Raw genomic sequence first — 21,740 nt, 5'->3', positions numbered from 1 at the left:
TCAAGCACTGTTAAGTTAGATGGGGAGCGGCGCTGAACAGCAATCTTCAAGTCTTTCAACAGATTTTCAATGGGATTCAAGTCTGGGCTCTGAAAAACTCCCCAGTCCTTAATGATTACATGCATACCCATAACATGATGCAGCCACCACTATGCTTGAAAATATGGAGAGTGGAACTCAGTAATGTGTTGTATTAGATTTGCCCCAAACATAACACTTTGTATTCAGGACAAAAAAGTTAATTGCTTTGCCAATTTTTTTTGCAGTATTACTTTAGTGCCTTGTTGCAAACAAGATGCATGTTTTGGAATATTTGTATTCTGTACAGGCTTCCTTCTTTTCACTCTGTCATTTAGGTTAGTATTGTGGAGTAACTACAATGTTGTTGATCCATCCTCAGTTTTCTCCCATCACAGCCATTAAACTCTGTAACTGTTTTAATGTCACCATTGGCTTCATGGTGAAATCCCTGAGCGGTTTCCTTCCTCTCCGGCAACTGAGTTAGGAAGAACGCCTGTATCTTTGTAGTGACTGGGTGTATTGATACACCATCTAAAGTGTAATTAATAACTTCACCATGCTCAAAGGGATGTTTAATGTCTGCTTTTTCATGTTTACCCATTTACCAAATAGGTGCCCTTCTTTGCGAGGCATTGGAAAACCTCCTGGTCTTTGAGGATGAATCTGTGTTTGAAATTCACTGCTCGACTGAGGGACCTTACAGATAATTGTATGTGTGGGGTACAGAGACGAGGTAGTCATTCAAAAATCATGTTAAATACTACTATTGCACACAGTGAGAGTCCATGCAACTTACGTGGACACATTTCTATTCCTGAACTTATTTAGGCTTGCCAGGGGTTGAATACTTATTGACTCATGACATTTCAGCATAACATTTTTAATTAATGAGTAAAAATTCCCCCAAAAACATAATTCCACTTTGACATTATTGGGGTATTGTGTGTAGGCCAGTGACACAAACATCTCAACTTTAATCAATTTTAAATTCAGGCTGTAACACAAAATGTGGAAAAAAAAGTCTAGGGGTGTGAATACTGAACTGGCCACAGGTGGACGGACGCCAATCATGTTGTAGTAACATCTCAAGGATGATCAAAAGATGAACTAAAAGACGGGGGTTGGTTTAGATTGTTGACAACATGGAAACTAAAGCTCCACTTACGATTCCCCGGAGCCATCTTGCCAGTCAGAATCGACAACAACTCCCGGACTTCTACCCCCATTGAAGCATGAAGCATGCACATAGTTTGTGTGACATTGTCAGCTAACCCATCTATAGCAACGGGGTTGTGAATACTTGCTTCAATGAGATCTGTATTTCATTTTTCAATACATTTCTAAACATGTTTTCACTTTGTCATTTTTTGGGGGTATTGTTTGTAGACGGGGTGAGACATGATATTTGACCCATTTAGAATTCAGGCTGTAACAACAAAATGTGGAATAAGTCAACATTTTACATTTTTTAGTCATTTAGCAGACGCTCTTATCCAGAGCGACTTGCAAATTGGTCGAGGGGGTCTGAATACTTCCTGAAGGCACTGTATCTGGAGAAGGGTATAAAACATGTCTAAGAGTGTTGAAAGTTAACCAAGAGCACAGTGGTCTCCCATCGTTGGGATAATGGAAAAAGATACGGAACTACCCAGAATGCCTAGAGCTGGCCGTCCGATCAAAGGGTGAGGGAGGGTGACCAAGAACCCAATGACCACTGAGAGAACTACAGAGTTCTTTGGCTGAGACGGGAGAACACTGCCAGAAGGACAACAGTCTCTACAGCACTTCCCCAATATGGGCATTATGGGGGCTGAACGGCCAGACAGCACTTCCCCCAATATGGGCATTATGGGGCTGAACGGCCAGACAGCACTTCCCCAATATGGGCATTATGGGGCGTAACGGCCAGACAGCACTTCCCCAATATGGGCATTATGGGGCTCGAACGCCAGACAGCACTTCCCCAATATGGGCATTATGGGGTAACGGCCAACAGCACTTCCCCAATATGGGCATTATGGGGTCGAACGGCCATACAGCACTTCCCCAATATGGGCATTATGGGGCGAACGGCCATACAGCACTTCCCCAATATGGGCATTATGGGGCGAACGGCCAGACAGCACTTCCCCAATATGGGCATTATGGGGTCGAACGGCCAGACAGCACTTCCCCAATATGGGCATTATGGGGTCGAACGGCCAGACAGCACTTCCCCAATATGGGCATTATGGGGGTCGAACGGCCAGACAGCACTTCCCCAATATGGGCATTATGGGGTCGAACGGCCAGACAGCACTTCCCCAATATGGGCATTATGGGGTCGAACGGCCAGACAGCACTTCCCCAATATGGGCATTATGGGGTCGAACGGCCAGACAGCACTTCCCCAATATGGGCATTATGGGGTCGAACGGCCAGACAGCACTTCCCCAATATGGGCATTATGGGGTCGAACGGCCAGACAGCACTTCCCCAATATGGGCATTATGGGGTCGAACGGCCAGACAGCACTTCCCCAATATGGGCATTATGGGGTCGAACGGCCAGACAGCACTTCCCCAATATGGGCATTATGGGGTCGAACGGCCAGACAGCACTTCCCCAATATGGGCATTATGGGGTCGAACGGCCAGACAGCACTTCCCCAATATGGGCATTATGGGGTCGAACGGCCAGACAGCACTTCCCCAATATGGGCATTATGGGGTCGAACGGCCAGACAGCACTTCCCCAATATGGGCATTATGGGGTCGAACGGCCAGACAGCACTTCCCCAATATGGGCATTATGGGGTCTAACGGCCAGACAGCACTTCCCCAATATGGGCATTATGGGGTTCGAAACGGCCAGACAGCACTTCCCCAATATGGGCATTATGGGGTCGAACGGCCAACAGCACTTCCCCAATATGGGCATTATGGGGTCGAACGGCCAGACAGCACTTCCCCAATATGGGCATTATGGGGTCGAACGGCCAGACAGCACTTCCCCAATATGGGCATTATGGGGTCGAACGGCCAGACAGCACTTCCCCAATATGGGCATTATGGGGTCGAACGGCCAGACAGCACTTCCCCAATATGGGCATTATGGGGTCGAACGCCAGACAGCACTTCCCCAATATGGGCATTATGGGGTCGAACGGCCAGACAGCACTTCCCAATATGGGCATTATGGGGTCGAACGGCCATACAGCACTTCCCCAATATGGGCATTATGGGGTCGAACGGCCAGACAGCACTTCCCCAATATGGGCATTATGGGGCGAACGGCCAGACAGCACTTCCCCAATATGGGCATTATGGGGCCGAACGGCCAGACAGCACTTCCCCAATATGGGCATTATGGGGTCGAACAGCCAGACAGCACTTCCCCAATATGGGCATTATGGGGTCGAACGGCCAGACAGCACTTCCCCAATATGGGCATTATGGGGTCGAACGGCCAGACAGCACTTCCCCAATATGGGCATTATGGGGTCGAACGGCCAGACAAGCACTTCCCCAATATGGGCATTATGGGGTCGAACGGCCAACAGCACTTCCCCAATATGGGCATTATGGGGTCGAACGGCCATACAGCACTTCCCCAATATGGGCATTATGGGTTCGAACGGCCAGACAGCACTTCCCCAATATGGGCATTATGGGGCGAACGGCCATACAGCACTTCCCCAATATGGGCATTATGGGGCTGAACGGCCAGACAGCACTTCCCCAATATGGGCATTATGGGGTCGAACGGCCATACAGCACTTCCCAATATGGGCATTATGGGGGTCGAACGGCCAGACAGCACTTCCCCAATATGGGCATTATGGGGCGAACGGCCAGACAGCACTTCCCCAATATGGGCATTATGGGGTCGAACGGCCAGACAGCACTTCCCCAATATGGGCATTATGGGGCCGAACGGCCATACAGCACTTCCCCAATATGGGCATTATGGGGTCGAACGGCCAGACAGCACTTCCCCAATATGGGCATTATGGGGTCGAACGGCCAGACAGCACTTCCCCAATATGGGCATTATGAGTCGAACGGCCAGACAGCACTTCCCCAATATGGGCATTATGGGAAACGGCCAGACAGCACTTCCCCAATATGGGCATTATGGGGTCGAACGGCCAGACAGCACTTCCCCAATATGGGCATTATGGGGTCGAACGGCCAGACAGCACTTCCCCAATATGGGCATTATGGGGTCGAACGGCCAGACAGCACTTCCCCAATATGGGCATTATGGGGGTCGAACGGCCAGACAGCACTTCCCCAATATGGGCATTATGGGGGCAACGGCCATACAGCACTTCCCCAATATGGGCATTATGGGGTCGAACGGCCAGACAGCACTTCCCCAATATGGGCATTATGGGGTCGAACGGCCAGACAGCACTTCCCCAATATGGGCATTATGGGGTCGAACGGCCATACAGCACTTCCCCAATATGGGCATTATGGGGTCGAACGGCCAGACAGCACTTCCCCAATATGGGCATTATGGGGTCGAACGGCCAGACAGCACTTCCCCAATATGGGCATTATGGGGTCGAACGGCCAGACAGCACTTCCCCAATATGGGCATTATGGGGTCGAACGGCCAGACAGCACTTCCCCAATATGGGCATTATGGGGTCGAACGGCCAGACAGCACTTCCCCAATATGGGCATTATGGGGTCGAACGGCCAGACAGCACTTCCCCAATATGGGCATTATGGGGTCGAACGGCCAGACAGCACTTCCCCAATATGGGCATTATGGGGTCGAACGGCCAGACAGCACTTCCCCAATATGGGCATTATGGGGTCGAACGGCCAGACAGCACTTCCCCAATATGGGCATTATGGGGTCGAACGGCCAGACAGCACTTCCCAATATGGGCATTATGGGGCGAACGGCCAGACAGCACTTCCCCAATATGGGCATTATGGGGTCGAACGGCCAGACAGCACTTCCCCCAATATGGGCATTATGGGGTCGAACGGCCCAGACAGCACTTCCCCAATATGGGCATTATGGGGGTCGAACGGCCAGACAGCACTTCCCCAATATGGGCATTATGGGGTCGAACGGCCAGACAGCACTTCCCCAATATGGGCATTATGGGGTCGAACGGCCAGACAGCACTTCCCCAATATGGGCATTATGGGGTCGAACGGCCAGACAGCACTTCCCCAATATGGGCATTATGGGGTCGAACGGCCAGACAGCACTTCCCCAATATGGGCATTATGGGGTCGAACGGCCAGACAGCACTTCCCAATATGGGCATTATGGGGTCGAACGGCCAGACAGCACTTCCCCAATATGGGCATTATGGGGTCGAACGGCCAGACAGCACTTCCCCAATATGGGCATTATGGGGGTCGAACGGCCAGACAGCACTTCCCCAATATGGGCATTATGGGGTCGAACGGCCAGACAGCACTTCCCCAATATGGGCATTATGGGGTCGAACGGCCAGACAGCACTTCCCCAATATGGGCATTATGGGGCGAACGGCCATACAGCACTTCCCCAATATGGGCATTATGGGGTCGAACGCCCAGACAGCACTTCCCCAATATGGGCATTATGGGGTCGAACGGCCAGACAGCACTTCCCCAATATGGGCATTATGGGGTCGAACGGCCAGACAGCACTTCCCCAATATGGGCATTATGGGGTCGAACGGCCAGACAGCACTTCCCAATATGGGCATTATGGGGTCGAACGGCCAGACAGCACTTCCCCAATATGGGCATTATGGGGTCGAACGGCCAGACAGCACTTCCCCAATATGGGCATTATGGGGTCGAACGGCCAGACAGCACTTCCCCAATATGGGCATTATGGGGTCGAACGGCCAGACAGCACTTCCCAATATGGGCATTATGGGGTCGAACGGCCAGACAGCACTTCCCCAATATGGGCATTATGGGGTCGAACGGCCAGACAGCACTTCCCCAATATGGGCATTATGGGGTCGAACGGCCAGACAGCACTTCCCCAATATGGGCATTATGGGGGTCGAAACGGCCAGACAGCACTTCCCCAATATGGGCATTATGGGGTCGAACGGCCAGACAGCACTTCCCCAATATGGGCATTATGGGGGTCGAACGGCCAGACAGCACTTCCCCAATATGGGCATTATGGGGTCGAACGGCCAGACAGCACTTCCCCAATATGGGCATTATGGGGTCGAACGGCCAGACAGCACTTCCCCAATATGGGCATTATGGGGTCGAACGGCCAGACAGCACTTCCCAATATGGGCATTATGGGGTCGAACGGCCAGACAGCACTTCCCCAATATGGGCATTATGGGGTCGAACGGCCAGACAGCACTTCCCCAATATGGGCATTATGGGGTCGAACGGCCAGACAGCACTTCCCCAATATGGGCATTATGGGGTCGAACGGCCAGACAGCACTTCCCCAATATGGGCATTATGGGGTCGAACGGCCAGACAGCACTTCCCCAATATGGGCATTATGGGGGTCGAACGGCCATACAGCACTTCCCCAATATGGGCATTATGGGGTCGAACGGCCAGACAGCACTTCCCCAATATGGGCATTATGGGGTCGAACGGCCAGACAGCACTTCCCCAATATGGGCATTATGGGGTCGAACGGCCAGACAGCACTTCCCCAATATGGGCATTATGGGGTCAACGGCCAGACAGCACTTCCCCAATATGGGCATTATGGGGTCGAACGGCCAGACAGCACTTCCCCAATATGGGCATTATGGGGTCGAACGGCCAGACAGCACTTCCCCAATATGGGCATTATGGGGTCGAACGGCCAGACAGCACTTCCCCAATATGGGCATTATGGGGTCGAACGGCCAGACAGCACTTCCCCAATATGGGCATTATGGGGTCGAACGGCCAGACAGCACTTCCCCAATATGGGCATTATGGGGTCGAACGGCCAGACAGCACTTCCCCAATATGGGCATTATGGGGTGAACGGCCAGACAGCACTTCCCCAATATGGGCATTATGGGGTCGAACGGCCAGACAGCACTTCCCCAATATGGGCATTATGGGGTCGAACGGCCAGACAGCACTTCCCCAATATGGGCATTATGGGGTCGAACGGCCAGACAGCACTTCCCCAATATGGGCATTATGGGGTCGAACGGCCAGACAGCACTTCCCCAATATGGGCATTATGGGGTCGAACGGCCATACAGCACTTCCCCAATATGGGCATTATGGGGTCGAACGGCCAGACAGCACTTCCCCAATATGGGCATTATGGGGTCGACACCGCCAGACAGCACTTCCCCAATATGGGCATTATGGGGTCGAAACGGCCAGACAGCACTTCCCCAATATGGGCATTATGGGGTCGAACGGCCAGACAGCACTTCCCCAATATGGGCATTATGGGGTCGAACGGCCAGACAGCACTTCCCCAATATGGGCATTATGGGGTCGAACGGCCAGACAGCACTTCCCCAATATGGGCATTATGGGGTCGAACGGCCAGACAGCACTTCCCCAATATGGGCATTATGGGGTCGAACGGCCAGACAGCACTTCCCCAATATGGGCATTATGGGGTCGAACGGCCAGACAGCACTTCCCCAATATGGGCATTATGGGGTCGAACGCCCAGACAGCACTTCCCCAATATGGGCATTATGGGGTCGAACGGCCATACAGCACTTCCCCAATATGGGCATTATGGGGTCGAACGGCCATACAGCACTTCCCCAATATGGGCATTATGGGGTAGCAGGCCGACAGCACTTCCCCAGCATGGGGGGCCAACAGCACTTCCCCAATATGGGCATTATGGGGTCGAACGGCCAGACAGCACTTCCCCAATATGGGCATTATGGGGTCGAACGTCAGACAGCACTTCCCCAATATGGGCATTATGGGGTCGAACGGCCAGACAGCACTTCCCCAATATGGGCATTATGGGATCAACGGCCATACAGCACTTCCCCAATATGGGCATTATGGGGTCGAACGGCCAGACAGCACTTCCCCAATATGGGCATTATGGGGTCGAACGGCCAGACAGCACTTCCCCAATATGGGCATTATGGGGTCGAACGGCCAGACAGCACTTCCCCAATATGGGCATTATGGGGTCGAACGGCCAGACAGCACTTCCCCAATATGGGCATTATGGGGTCGAACGGCCAGACAGCACTTCCCCAATATGGGCATTATGGGGTCGAACGGCCAGACAGCACTTCCCCAATATGGGCATTATGGGGTCGAACGGCCAGACAGCACTTCCCCAATATGGGCATTATGGGGTCGAACGGCCATACAGCACTTCCCCAATATGGGCATTATGGGGTCGAACGGCCAGACAGCACTTCCCCAATATGGGCATTATGGGGTCGAACGGCCAGACAGCACTTCCCCAATATGGGCATTATGGGGTCGAACGGCCATACAGCACTTCCCCAATATGGGCATTATGGGGTCGAACGGCCAGACAGCACTTCCCCAATATGGGCATTATGGGGTCGAACGGCCAGACAGCACTTCCCCAATATGGGCATTATGGGGTCGAACGGCCAGACAGCACTTCCCCAATATGGGCATTATGGGGTCGAACGGCCATACAGCACTTCCCCAATATGGGCATTATGGGGGCGAACGGCCATACAGCACTTCCCCAATATGGGCATTATGGGGTCGAACGGCCAGACAGCACTTCCCCAATATGGGCATTATGGGGTCGAACGGCCAGACAGCACTTCCCCAATATGGGCATTATGGGGGTCGAACGGCCAGACAGCACTTCCCCAATATGGGCATTATGGGGCGAACGGCCATACAGCACTTCCCCAATATGGGCATTATGGGGTCGAACGGCCAGACAGCACTTCCCCAATATGGGCATTATGGGGTCGAACGGCCAGACAGCACTTCCCCAATATGGGCATTATGGGGTCGAACGGCCAGACAGCACTTCCCCAATATGGGCATTATGGGGTCGAACGGCCAGACAGCACTTCCCCAATATGGGCATTATGGGGTCGAACGGCCAGACAGCACTTCCCCAATATGGGCATTATGGGGTTCGAACGGCCAGACAGCACTTCCCCAATATGGGCATTATGGGGGTCGAACGGCCAGACAGCACTTCCCCAATATGGGCATTATGGGGTCGAACGGCCAGACGGCACTTCCCCAATATGGGCATTATGGGGCGAACGGCCAGACAGCACTTCCCCAATATGGGCATTATGGGGTCGAACGGCCAGACAGCACTTCCCCAATATGGGCATTATGGGGTCGAACGGCCAGACAGCACTTCCCCAATATGGGCATTATGGGGGTCGAACGGCCAGACAGCACTTCCCCAATATGGGCATTATGGGGTCGAACGGCCAGACGGGACTCCACTCCTGAGAAAAAGGCACGACACGCCTGGAGTTGGGAAAGACTCAGATCATAAAAAGGCAAAAGATTCCGTGGTCCTGATGAGACAGAAATCAGAAACTCTTTGGCCTGAAATGCAAAGCGCCATGTCTGGAGAAAACCAGGCGGTGCTCATCACCCGTCTAACACCATTCCCTACCGTGAAGCACGGCGGTGGCAGCATCATGCTATGGGGATGCTTTTCAGCGGCGGGGGAGACTGGTAAGAACGGAGAGAGCAACGAATGGGGCCCAGATACAGGCAAATCCTTGAGGAGATCCTGCTTCAGAGTGCAAACGACCTTAGAATATTTACGTTCCAACAGGACAATGACCCCCAAGCATACAGCCAAAGCAATGGTTTCAGAAAAAGAATGTGAAAAGACCTTGAGGCCCAGCCAAAGCCCTGACTTCAATCCCATTGAAAATCTGTTGAAAGACTTGAAGATTGCTGTTCAGCGCCACTCCCCATCTAACTTAACAGAGCTTGAAAAAAAAATTTACAAGGAAGAAAATCCCCAAATCCAGATGTGCAAAGCTGATCCAGACATACCCAATACGACTCAAAGCTGTAATCGCCGACAAAGGCGCTTCTACAAAGTATTAACTCAGGGGTGTGAAAACTCATGTAAATTAAATATTTCAGCATTTGCAAACATAAAAAAAAAAAAACGTGTTTTCACTTTGTAGATGGGTGAGAAAAACATATATTCAATTCAGGCTGTAACACAACAAAATGTGGAATAAGTCAAGGGGTCTGAATACTTTCTGAAGGCACTGTAAAATATAATTCCGTATCCCCCCAACACAGTTTAATATCTAATGATTAGTGTCCATGTAAAACGTAGTCACTGTTCGATCATACACAGGTCTGTACAACAGATGTATCAACTAACAATCCCAGGCTGATGTCAATATGAAAAACACAGTGCACCGACCACCATTTTAAAACCACAGATGGGTGAAAGTCAATGAAACCCCCGTTGGTTTTTGGAAACAACCAGAAGCCGACTGCAACTTTGGTGTAACACAAAAGGGGATGTGTGGAACCTAGTCCTCAGCCTGATGTGGGCCCCCACACCGACTGGTAAGAGACTCCAGGAGGGCGGTGCCTGAAGTGGGCCCCCACACCAACTGGTAAGAGACTCCAGGAGGGCGGTGCCTGAAGTGGGGCCCCCACACCGACTGGTAAGAGACTCCAGGAGGGGCGGTGGCTGAAGTGGGGCCCCCACACCGACTGGTAAGAGACTCCAGGAGGGCGGTGCCTGAAGTGGGCCCCCACACCAACTGGTAAGAGACTCCAGGAGGGCGGTGCCTGAAGTGGGGCCCCCCACACCGACTGGTAAGAGACTCCAGGAGGCCGGTGCCTGAAGTGGGCCCCCACACCGACTGGTAAGAGACTCCAGGAGGGCGGTGCCTGAAGTGGGGCCCCCACACCGACTGGTAAGAGACTCCAGGAGGGCGGTGCGGTGCCTGAAGTGGGGCCCCCACACCGACTGGTAAGAGACTCCAGGAGGCGGTGGCTGAAGTGGGGCCCCCACACCGACTGGTAAGAGACTCCAGGAGGGGCGGTGCCTGAAGTGGGGCCCCCACACCGACTGGTAAGAGACTCCAGGAGGGCGGTGCCTGAAGTGGGGCCCCCACACCGACTGGTAAGAGACTCCAGGAGGGCGGTGCCTGAAGTGGGGCCCCCACACCGACTGGTAAGAGACTCCAGGAGGGCGGTGCCCGGGCCCCCACACCGACTGGTAAGAGACTCCAGGAGGGCGGTGCCTGAAGTGGGGCCCCCCACACCGACTGGTAAGAGACTCCAGGAGGGTGGTGCCTGAAGTGGGGCCCCCACACCGACTGGTAAGAGACTCCAGGAGGGCGGGCCCCCCACACTGACTGGTAAGAGACTCCAGGAGGGCGGTGCCTGAAGTGGGGCCCCCACACCGACTGGTAAGAGACTCCAGGAGGGCGGTGCCTGAAGTGGGGCCCCCACACCGACTGGTAAGAGACTCCAGGAGGGCGGGCCCCCACACCGACTGGTAAGAGACTCCAGGAGGCGGTGCCTGAAGTGGGGCCCCCACACCGACTGGTAAGAGACTCCAGAGGGCGGTGCTAGCAAGGCAGAGGTCCTGGGGTCGGAGCCTCGGTGTGAGCCCAATCAGGAGGACGTGGTACTCTGAGCAAGCAGCGTGACATCCTTTACATCAGCGTATACTTAAAAAAAAACACGACAACACTAGAATGGTATGACAAGACATTTAGCACACGTGCGGCGGTGTGTGTGTGTGTGTGTGTGTGTGTGTGTGTGTGTGTGAGGTGGGGTTGTTTGTTACATACTGCTTTGGAGGGTCCGACGGGGTAGTGGTGGTGGTCTGAAGAATGATCTGCTTTGGAGGGTCCGACGGGGTAGTGGTGGTGGTGGTCTGAAGAATGATCTGCTTTGGAGGGTCCGACGGGGTAGTGATTGTGGTCTGAAGAATGCTCACTGGAACAGAGAGACACAGGAGAGAGACAGAGGGTTAAATTCATGTTTGTCATTCAGACGCTCTTCTCCAGACGTTAACTTCCGAGTTAACTAGTCAGTCTAGAAAAAGACAGGATTCAGAACTTGTTTGAGCCCGAAATCCCAAAATGACACGTCTCAAACTGTTAGGCCTTGTGTCTGTTAGAAATGACACGTCTGAAACTGGCCAAAAAGCTCAATTTTAGTCTCATCTGACCAGAGTACCTTCTTCCATATGTTTGGGGAGTCTCCCACATCCCTTTTGGCGAACACCAAACGTGTTTGCTTAATTTTTTTCTTTAAGCAATGGCTTTTTTTTTCTGGCCACTCTTCCGTAAAGCCCAGCTCTGTGGAGTGTACGGCTTAAAGTGGTCCTATGGACAGATACTCCAATCTCCGCTGTGGAGCTTTGCAGCTCCTTCAGGGTTATCTTTGGTCTCTTTGTTGCCTATCTGTTGAATGCCCTCCTTGCCTGGTCTGTGAGTTTTGGTGGGCGGCCCCTCTCTTGGCCATATTCTGGTCTGTTAGAAATGACACATCTGAAACACAGAGTTAAGACCTTATATGACCTAGTAATCTCAGGTAGAGTCATATTCTGTCTACTTTTGCCCTGAAATGTCAGTGGATCTGTCTGTCTGTATCCAAGGGCCTTAGATGGGTGATCTGTTTGTTGGTGAGAGTAAAATAAAAAATAAAAATAAAATGCTAAGCAGTTATGATAAATAGGCAAATAAAAGTGATATGAAGCATTGCACCACATATCCTGCCACTAGAGTATTCGTTTCCACAGACCAGACCTGCCACCGCAGCACGGCTTCCTCAGACCAGACCCGCCACCGCAGCACGGCTTCCTCAGACCAGACCCGCCACCGCAGCTCCACAGCCCCTTGCAGCTGGTGTCACGGCAGAGCAGAGCAGGGGGGGGGGGGGCTGAGAGCAGAGCTGCAGTCCAACAGAACTTCGAACGCCCAACTGACAGTTCTCAGTTCTCAGGTCATACAAACCATCCAGATCTCCTCACTTTGGAAACTATTCTAAATAATCTAAAATTGCCCCCGACTCACCGCTTCCTCCATCACTTGATGCCACATCAGGAAGTGCCATTAGAAAATGTCACAATGTTAACTGATATACTTTGAACAAAATATACAGGCCTACTGTACGTTTAAAAAACAACAACAACAAAAAAAATGGTTTTAAGTGAGAAGTAGGCATTGGTCTGAAGCCGAAAAAAGGAAAATTCTCACGAGCGCCACAATGTCTACTCCACCCATGCTCCACCAAGGTTTTCAAAACACACAGCGTTGACCTACTACAGTAGCTATGTTGGTCTATTGTACTTCCAACAATGTGTCTGCAGGTTGCTTAGGATTCAAACCTTCTCAAAAACAGCCTAATTCATACTCTTAAGAGGAGTATACATTATATTACATAATAATGTGATTTGTACCGCATATACAAGTTTAAAGTATTGCAATCTTTAAACCCAACACTAATCCTCATTCAAATGTGTTGGGTCATTGTCCTGTTGAAAACAAAATGATAGTCCCACTAAGCCCAAACCAGATGTGATGGCGTATCGCTGCAGAATGCTGTGGTAGCCATGCTGGTTAAGTGTGCCTTGAATTCTAAATAAAACACTGACAGTGTCACCAGCAAAGCAACCCCCACACCATCACACCTCCATGCTCCGCGGTGGAAACCACACATGCAGAGATCATCCGTTCACCTACTCTGCATCTCACAAAGACACGGCGGTTGGAACAAAAACTCTCAAATTTGGACTCCAGACCAAAAGGACACATTTCCACCGGTCTAATGTCCATTGCTCGTGTTCCTTGGCCCAAGCAAGTCTCTTCTTATTATTGGTGTCCTTTAGTAGTGGTTTCTTTGCAGCAATTCGACCATGAAGGCCTGATTCACGCAGTCTCCTCTGAACAGTTGATGTTGAGATGTGTCCGTTACTTTAACTCTGTGAAGCATTTATTTGGGCTGCAATTTCTGAGTCTGGTAACTCTAATGAACTTATCCTCTGCAGCAGAGGTAACTCTGGGTCTTCCATTCCTGTGGCGGTCCTCATGAGAGCCAGTTTCATCATAGCGCTTGATGATTTTTGTGACTGAACTTGAAGAAACTTTCAAAGTTTTTGAAATGTTCCGTATTGACTAACCTTCATGTCTTAAAGTAATGATGGACTGTCGTTTCTCTTTGCTTATTTGAGCTGTTCTTGACATAATATGAACTTCCAGAGATTAGAGACTGGGACGGAGGTTCACCTTCCAGCAGGAACATGACCCTAAGCATACTGCTAAAGCAACACTTGAGTGGTTTAAGGGGAAACATTTAAATGTCTTGGAATGGCCTAGTCAAATTTGCACACTGTATATTATATGTATTTCTGTTGTATTTTTGACTTTGTTTTGTTTTACCCCATATGTAACTCTGTGTTGTTGTTTTTAATCGCACTGCTTTGCTTTATCTTGGCCAGGTCGCAGTTGTAAATGAGAACTTGTTCTCAACTGGTTTACCTGGTTAAATAAAGGTGAAATAAAATAAATAAAATAAAAAGCCCAGACCTCAATCCAATTGAGAATCTGTGGTATGACGTAAAGATTGCTGTCCACCAGCGGAACCCATCCAACTTGAAGGAGCTGGAGCAGTTTTGCCTTGAAGAATGGGCAAAAATTCCAGTGGCTAGATGTGCCAAGCTTATAGAGACATACCCCAAGAGACTTGCAGCTGTAATTGCTGCAAAAGGTGGCTCTACAAAGTATTGACTTTGGGGGGTGAATAGTTATGCACGCTCAAGTTCTGTTTTTTTTGTCTTATTTCTTGTTAGTTTCACATTAAAAAATATTTTGCATCTTCAAAGTGGTAGGCATGTTATGTAAATCAAATGATACAACCCCCCCCAAAAAAATCCCTTTTAATTCCAGGTTGTAAGGCAACAAATTAGGAAAAATGCCAAAGGGGGGGTGAATACTTTCGCAAGCCACTGTATGTACAGCAATAGTTGTTGACTAGAACACATTATATACATACAAAACGGGTAAAACAGTATGTAAACATTATTAAAAGTGACCAATGTTCCATTATTAAAAGTGACCAGTGATTCCATGTCTATGTACATAGGGCAGCAGCCTCTAAGGTGCAGGGTTGAGTAACCGGGTGGTGGCCGGCTAGCGACAGTGACTAAGTTCAGGGCAGGGTACTGGGTGGAGGCCGGCTAGCGACAGTGACTAAGTTCAGGGCAGGGTACTGGGTGGAGGCCGGCTAGTGACAGTGACTAAGTTCAGGACAGGGTACTGGGTGGAGGCCGGCTAGTAACAGTCTCTAAGGTTCTGGACAGAGTACTGGGTGGAGGCCGGCTAGTAACAGTCTCTAAGGTTCTGGGCAGAGTACTGGGTGGAGGCCGGCTAGTAACAGTCTCTAAGGTTCTGGGCAGAGTACTGGGTGGAGGCCGGCTAGTAACAGTCTCTAAGGTTCTGGACAGAGTACTGGGTGGAGGCCGGCTAGTAACAGTCTCTAAGGTTCTGGACAGAGTACTGGGTGGAGGCTGGCTAGTAACAGTCTCTAAGGTTCTGGACAGAGTACTGGGTGGAGGCCGGCTAGTAACAGTCTCTAAGGTTCTGGACAGAGTACTGGGTGGGAGGCCGGCTAGTAACAGTCTCTAAGGTTCTGGACAGAGTACTGGGTGAGGCCGGCTAGTAACAGTCTCTAAGGTTCTGGACAGAGTACTGGGTGGAGGCCGGCTAGTAACAGTCTCTAAGGTTCTGGACAGAGTACTGGGTGGAGGCCGGCTAGTAACAGTCTCTAAGGTTCTGGACAGAGTACTGGGTGGAGGCCGAAGCTAGTAACAGTCTCTAAGGTTCTGGACAGAGTACTGGGTGGAGGCCGGCTAGTAACAGTCTCTAAGGTTCTGGACAGAGTACTGGGTGGAGGCCGGCTAGTAACAGTCTCTAAGGTTCTGGACAGAGTACTGGGTGGAGGCCGGCTAGTAACAGTCTCTAAGGTTCTGGACAGAGTACTGGGTGGAGGCCGGCTAGTAACAGTCTCTAAGGTTCTGGACAGAGTACTGGGTGGAGGCCGGCTAGTAACAGTCTCTAAGGTTCTGGACAGAGTACTGGGTGGAGGCCGGCTAGTAACAGTCTCTAAGGTTCTGGACAGAGTACTGGGTGGAGGCCGGCTAGTAACAGTCTCTAAGGTTCTGGACAGAGTACTGGGTGGAGGCCGGCTAGTAACAGTCTCTAAGGTTCTGGACAGAGTACTGGGTGGAGGCCGGCTAGTAACAGTCTCTAAGGTTCTGGACAGAGTACTGGGTGGAGGCCGGCTAGTAACAGTCTCTAAGGTTCTGGACAGAGTACTGGGTGGAGGCCGGCTAGTAACAGTCTCTAAGGTTCTGGACAGAGTACTGGGTGGAGGCCGGCTAGTAACAGTCTCTAAGGTTCTGGACAGAGTACTGGGTGGAGGCCGGCTAGTAACAGTCTCTAAGGTTCTGGACAGAGTACTGGGTGGAGGCCGGCTAGTAACAGTCTCTAAGGTTCTGGACAGAGTACTGGGTGGAGGCCGGCTAGTAACAGTCTCTAAGGTTCTGGACAGAGTACTGGGTGGAGGCCGGCTAGTAACAGTCTCTAAGGTTCTGGACAGAGTACTGGGTGGAGGCCGGCTAGTAACAGTCTCTAAGGTTCTGGACAGAGTACTGGGTGGAGGCCGGCTAGTAACAGTCTCTAAGGTTCTGGACAGAGTACTGGGTGGAGGCCGGCTAGTAACAGTCTCTAAGGTTCTGGACAGAGTACTGGGTGGAGGCCGGCTAGTAACAGTCTCTAAGGTTCTGGACAGAGTACTGGGTGGAGGCCGGCTAGTAACAGTCTCTAAGGTTCTGGACAGAGTACTGGGTGAGGCCGGCTAGTAACAGTCTCTAAGGTTCTGGACAGAGTACTGGGTGGAGGCCGGCTAGTAACAGTCTCTAAGGTTCTGGACAGAGTACTGGGTGGAGGCCGGCTAGTAACAGTCTCTAAGGTTCTGGACAGAGTACTGGGTGGAGGCCGGCTAGTAACAGTCTCTAAGGTTCTGGACAGGGTACTGGGTGGAGGCCGGCTAGTAACAGTCTCTAAGGTTCTGGACAGAGTACTGGGTGGAGGCCGGCTAGTAACAGTCTCTAAGGTTCTGGACAGAGTACTGGGTGGAGGCCGGCTAGTAACAGTCTCTAAGGTTCTGGACAGGGTACTGGGTGGAGGCCGGCTAGTAACAGTCTCTAAGGTTCTGGACAGAGTACTGGGTGGAGGCCGGCTAGTAACAGTCTCTAAGGTTCTGGACAGAGTACTGGGTGGAGGCCGGCTAGTAACAGTCTCTAAGGTTCTGGACAGGGTACTGGGTGGAGGCCGGCTAGTGACAGTCTCTAAGGTTCTGGACAGAGTACTGGGTGGAGGCCGGCTAGTGACAGTCTCTAAGGTTCTGGACAGAGTACTGGGTGGAGGCCGGCTAGTAACAGTCTCTAAGGTTCTGGACAGAGTACTGGGTGGAGGCCGGCTAGTAACAGTCTCTAAGGTTCTGGACAGGGTACTGGGTGGAGGCCGGCTAGTAACAGTCTCTAAGGTTCTGGACAGAGTACTGGGTGGAGGCCGGCTAGTAACAGTCTCTAAGGTTCTGGACAGGGTACTGGGTGGAGGCCGGCTAGTAACAGTCTCTAAGGTTCTGGACAGGGTACTGGGTGGAGGCCGGCTAGTAACAGTCTCTAAGGTTCTGGACAGGGTACTGGGTGGAGGCCGGCTAGTAACAGTCTCTAAGGTTCTGGACAGAGTACTGGGTGGAGGCCGGCTAGTAACAGTCTCTAAGGTTCTGGACAGAGTACTGGGTGGAGGCCGGCTAGTAACAGTCTCTAAGGTTCTGGACAGAGTACTGGGTGGAGGCCGGCTAGTGACAGTCTCTAAGGTTCTGGACAGAGTACTGGGTGGAGGCCGGCTAGTAACAGTCTCTAAGGTTCTGGACAGAGTACTGGGTGGAGGCCGGCTAGTGACAGTCTCTAAGGTTCTGGACAGAGTACTGGGTGGAGGCCGGCTAGTAACAGTCTCTAAGGTTCTGGACAGAGTACTGGGTGGAGGCCGGCTAGTGATGGCCGGCTATTTAACAGTCTGATGGCGTTGAGATAGAAGCAGTTTTTTTAGTCTCTCAGTCCCAGCTTTGATGCACCTGTACTGGCTTCATCTTCTGGATGATAGCAGGCCGTGGCTCTGGTGGCTTCTCGGCCTTCCTGTGACACCGGGTGCTGAAGATGTCCTGGAGGGCGGGCAGTGTGCCAACACTCTGGAGAGCCCTGCGGTTATGGACGGTGCAGTTTGCCGTACCAGGCGGTGATACAGCCTTGACTCCACATTCTCTCTGTACTGACGTTTTGCCTGCAGGCAATGTGTTGATAGAACTTCGGTAGTGTTTTCCTCAGATTTGCTTTATTAAAGTCCCCAGGTACAATAAATGCGGCCTCAGGATATGAGGTTTCCAGTTTGCACAAAGTCCAGTACTGTTTTGCAGTTTTAGTTTAGTGCTTTATTGCAAACAGGATGCATGTTTTAAATATTTGTATTCTGTACAGGCTTTCTTCTTTTCACTCTGTCATTTAGGTTAGCATTGTGGAGTAACTACAATGTTGTTGACCCATCCTCAGTTCTATCACAGCCATTAAACTAACTGTTTTAAAGTCACCATTTACCTCGTGGTGAAATCCCTGAGCGGTTTCCTTCCTCTCCGGCAACTGAGTTAGGAAGGACGCCTGTATCTTTGTAGTGACTGGGTGTCCTTACACAAGGGATATTCAATGTCAAGGCCCTTCTCCCCCGATTGCTCAGTTTGGCCGGGAGGCCAGCTCTAGCAAGAGTCTTGGTGGTTTCCAAACTTCTTCCATTTAAGAACGATGGAGGCCACTGTGTTCTTGGGGACCTTCAATGCTGCAGAAATGTTTTGCTACCCTTCCCCAGATCTGTGCCTCGACACAATCCTGTCTCGGAGCTCTACGGACAATTCCTTCGACCTCCTGGCTTGGTTTTTGCTCTGACATGCACTGTCAACTGTGGGACCTTATATAGACAGGAGTGTGCCTTTCCAAATCATGTCAAATCAATTGAATTTACCACAATCAAGTTCTAGAAACAGCTCAAGGATGATCAATGGAAACAGGATTCACCTGAGCTCAATTTCAAGTGTCTGAATCATTATGTAAATATGGTATCTGTTTTTTTATTTTCAATAAATTTGCTAACATTTCTAAAAACCTGTTTTCGCTTTGTCATTATGTGGTATTGAGTGTAGATTGATAAAGATTTGTATTTTATTTAATCCATTTTAGAATAAGGCTGTAATGTTAAAATGTGGAAAAAGGGAAGGGGGTCTGAATATTTTCAGAATGCACTGTATATGTACTTACACGTTATATATCTTGCTTGTGGCCTTGACTCCTCCGATGGGTATTCTTCTGATGATGACAGAGGAGTTCTTGGGGATGAGGGCCTCCTCGTCTTTGTATTCTACAGATCAGAGACAAGGGAATTACTGGTCTGTCTGTTGACAGGGCTAGATATCTAGTTCCCTGGGTACTATCCTATAGACCTAAAGTCACGTCAAAGTCGGCTCTTCCCGAATAGTTGACGTGCAAATATAAATAAATCCATCTGGATCTATCAAATTCAATTTACATATCACTTTTTACATCCATGGCTGTCTGGAAGTGCTTTTAAAGTACCCTTGCCTCAACCCCAAAAAGCAAGCGGTTCAACATAGTGGTTCACACAATATCAATTAATTTCCCTTCAATCTAACGGCTCAAACACATCGACCGCTCTATTCAAGCCCTGTCAAAAATAGATAGGGCCCCTTAGAACAGTAACAACAGTGGCTGTCTGGCTGTCAAGACTTCTTCATTCGAAATGGATCCCGACAGTGCTTATTGATCTCTTGGTTGACACTAGCTCACCTAACGTTAGCTTTCGTCCAGGCCGTTACGTGCAGCTTCCCGAGCGATCAGCATCAGCAAACCGCACTGAACTTGAGCTATAGCTCGTCAACCAACTTGCTAGCTAAGCTACAAAGCTAGCTAGCTGTCATCAAGGTTGACGCAGCACTCTGGTTAGTAAGAAAGTCACTAGCTAGCAGTAACAGGACAGTCAAGCACACACGTGTTTGTCTGATAAAGTGATGGTGGATCAGGACTACAGCGTTAGAAGACACTCCAAACACGAAGAACTCAGTAACATCACACATTTCATCGAAGTTTTAATGCCTGATTCGGGGCTTGCCATCCCATTAACTAATTTGTTTTTAGCGAAAAACTAGCTAACGGCTAACGTTAGCGAATAGCTAGTTAGCAAGCTACCGGTAGCTAGCTATAAGTCGCAACAGCTGTCGGCAGCTTTGACAGCCCAAGTGGTTAGCTACCTTCATTAGCTAGTTAGATACAGATATCTTCTTAAAACCAGAGATCATAAAGTACTTCTTACCTTCTTTAGTTTGGGCGTTGGTGATTTGTAGCCCGCAGTCGACAGCTTTGAGTCTCTCCCGACCCATGATCTGTCGTTTCAGATCGGCTAGAGTGATGTTCAGGCCATCGAAAGTGACCGTGTCGTAGTTGAGTTTAGATGAGAACTTATAATGCACACAAGACATTATGGAAAGGAAAAGGCACAACGGTAGCTAAGATGTCCCCCCGACGGAAAACTGATCATATGGGGTTGACTAGCCCGATAAGCAAGCTGTCAAATGTTACAGAGCAAGTGAATTGAAGTAGCTGAGCTCGGTGGCTAACGTTAGTATCCAACGCGTCGAGGGAAACAGTTGATGTTGATTGTGAGTCGTTAGTTGACTGAAATCACTTCTTTAGAGTCTTGGACCGTGGCAACTGGCCCAAAACAACACACCGCCTTCCAGAAGCATAGTGTAAAACGTTTCCTTTCCTTTGACAGGTACTTCAAGACATAATAAAATAAACACAATGTGTCCGAAGCCAAGGTAGGAAATTAACACTACAGTCCTTGCGTCCTTATTGTCCAAAACAAAATAAATGCGATCACTCAAGAGAATCAATGAGTTTGAAAATACACAAGTCTAAACGAACATAGCAAGCACGACGATATGTCTAACTAATTTATTCACAGTATAAATGGCAGCTAAGTAGTTAATTATGACAGAAAATAAAGAAAAATAAGTTTGGCCTCCTCGTAAAGCTAACGTAGCTAACAGTTAGCTTGCTGCTAGTTTTATACCAAAACAAAAAACCTAACTAAAAACGCTGTCAACCCAAATTACATGAAGGCATTAACCGGATACTACAACAAAAAACGGTAACATTTCAAGAAAATAGTCATTTAATTCCACGCAAATATCTAGACAATGTTTTTATTCCTTTCCATTTTGAAGTTGCTAGCCGGTTAGGTTCGTTGACAGAAATCAGCGTCGACTTCCACAGAGACAGAGGAGCGAGCTGTCATTTGGTCGGCCTTTCTACGCAGGCGCAAAAGGAAAGGGCCACGTTCAGAGCGTCAGTCTCTCTTGTCTTTTCTGCGCAGGCGCAAAGGAAAGGGCCACGTTCAGAACGTCAGTCTCTTTGCTTGTGCGCCAGTCGACTGATGATGCAATCCAACATTTTTCCAGACTTTTTCAATGAACAGGTGCAAGAATATCCATTTACCACTGAGAAGAATAGCTAAATGTTTTTACTGCATCATTTTGGCCCAGTAGTATGAGAATTTGTGTAGATTTTGTGTAGCATAACCTCTTGATATTTTGGGTAATATTGCCAATTCATCAACACAAGAATGCCGTTAACGTATAACTAAATATTGGTGATTGTAT

The 21,740-nt window shown here is 50.0% G+C and overlaps 1 protein-coding gene across 1 annotated transcript in view; it reads right to left on the bottom strand.

Moving 5' to 3' along the window:
* The window catches only part of LOC121540126 (E3 ubiquitin-protein ligase RBBP6-like), an 84,436-nt gene extending 63,029 nt beyond the window's left edge, over positions 1–21,407 (bottom strand). Inside the window, 3 exon segments of the mRNA XM_045207650.1 lie at positions 11,738–11,885; positions 19,321–19,420; positions 20,390–21,407. Of these exon segments, the coding sequence (XP_045063585.1) occupies positions 11,738–11,885; positions 19,321–19,420; positions 20,390–20,555 (414 nt within the window). The 5' untranslated portion in view covers positions 20,556–21,407.
* Between the last annotated feature and the right edge of the window lie 333 nt (positions 21,408–21,740).

Source organism: Coregonus clupeaformis, chromosome 26 (assembly GCF_020615455.1).
Source record: "Coregonus clupeaformis isolate EN_2021a chromosome 26, ASM2061545v1, whole genome shotgun sequence".
Taxonomy (NCBI): domain Eukaryota; kingdom Metazoa; phylum Chordata; class Actinopteri; order Salmoniformes; family Salmonidae; genus Coregonus; species Coregonus clupeaformis.
This window is presented reverse-complemented; position numbering and strand designations above follow the sequence as displayed.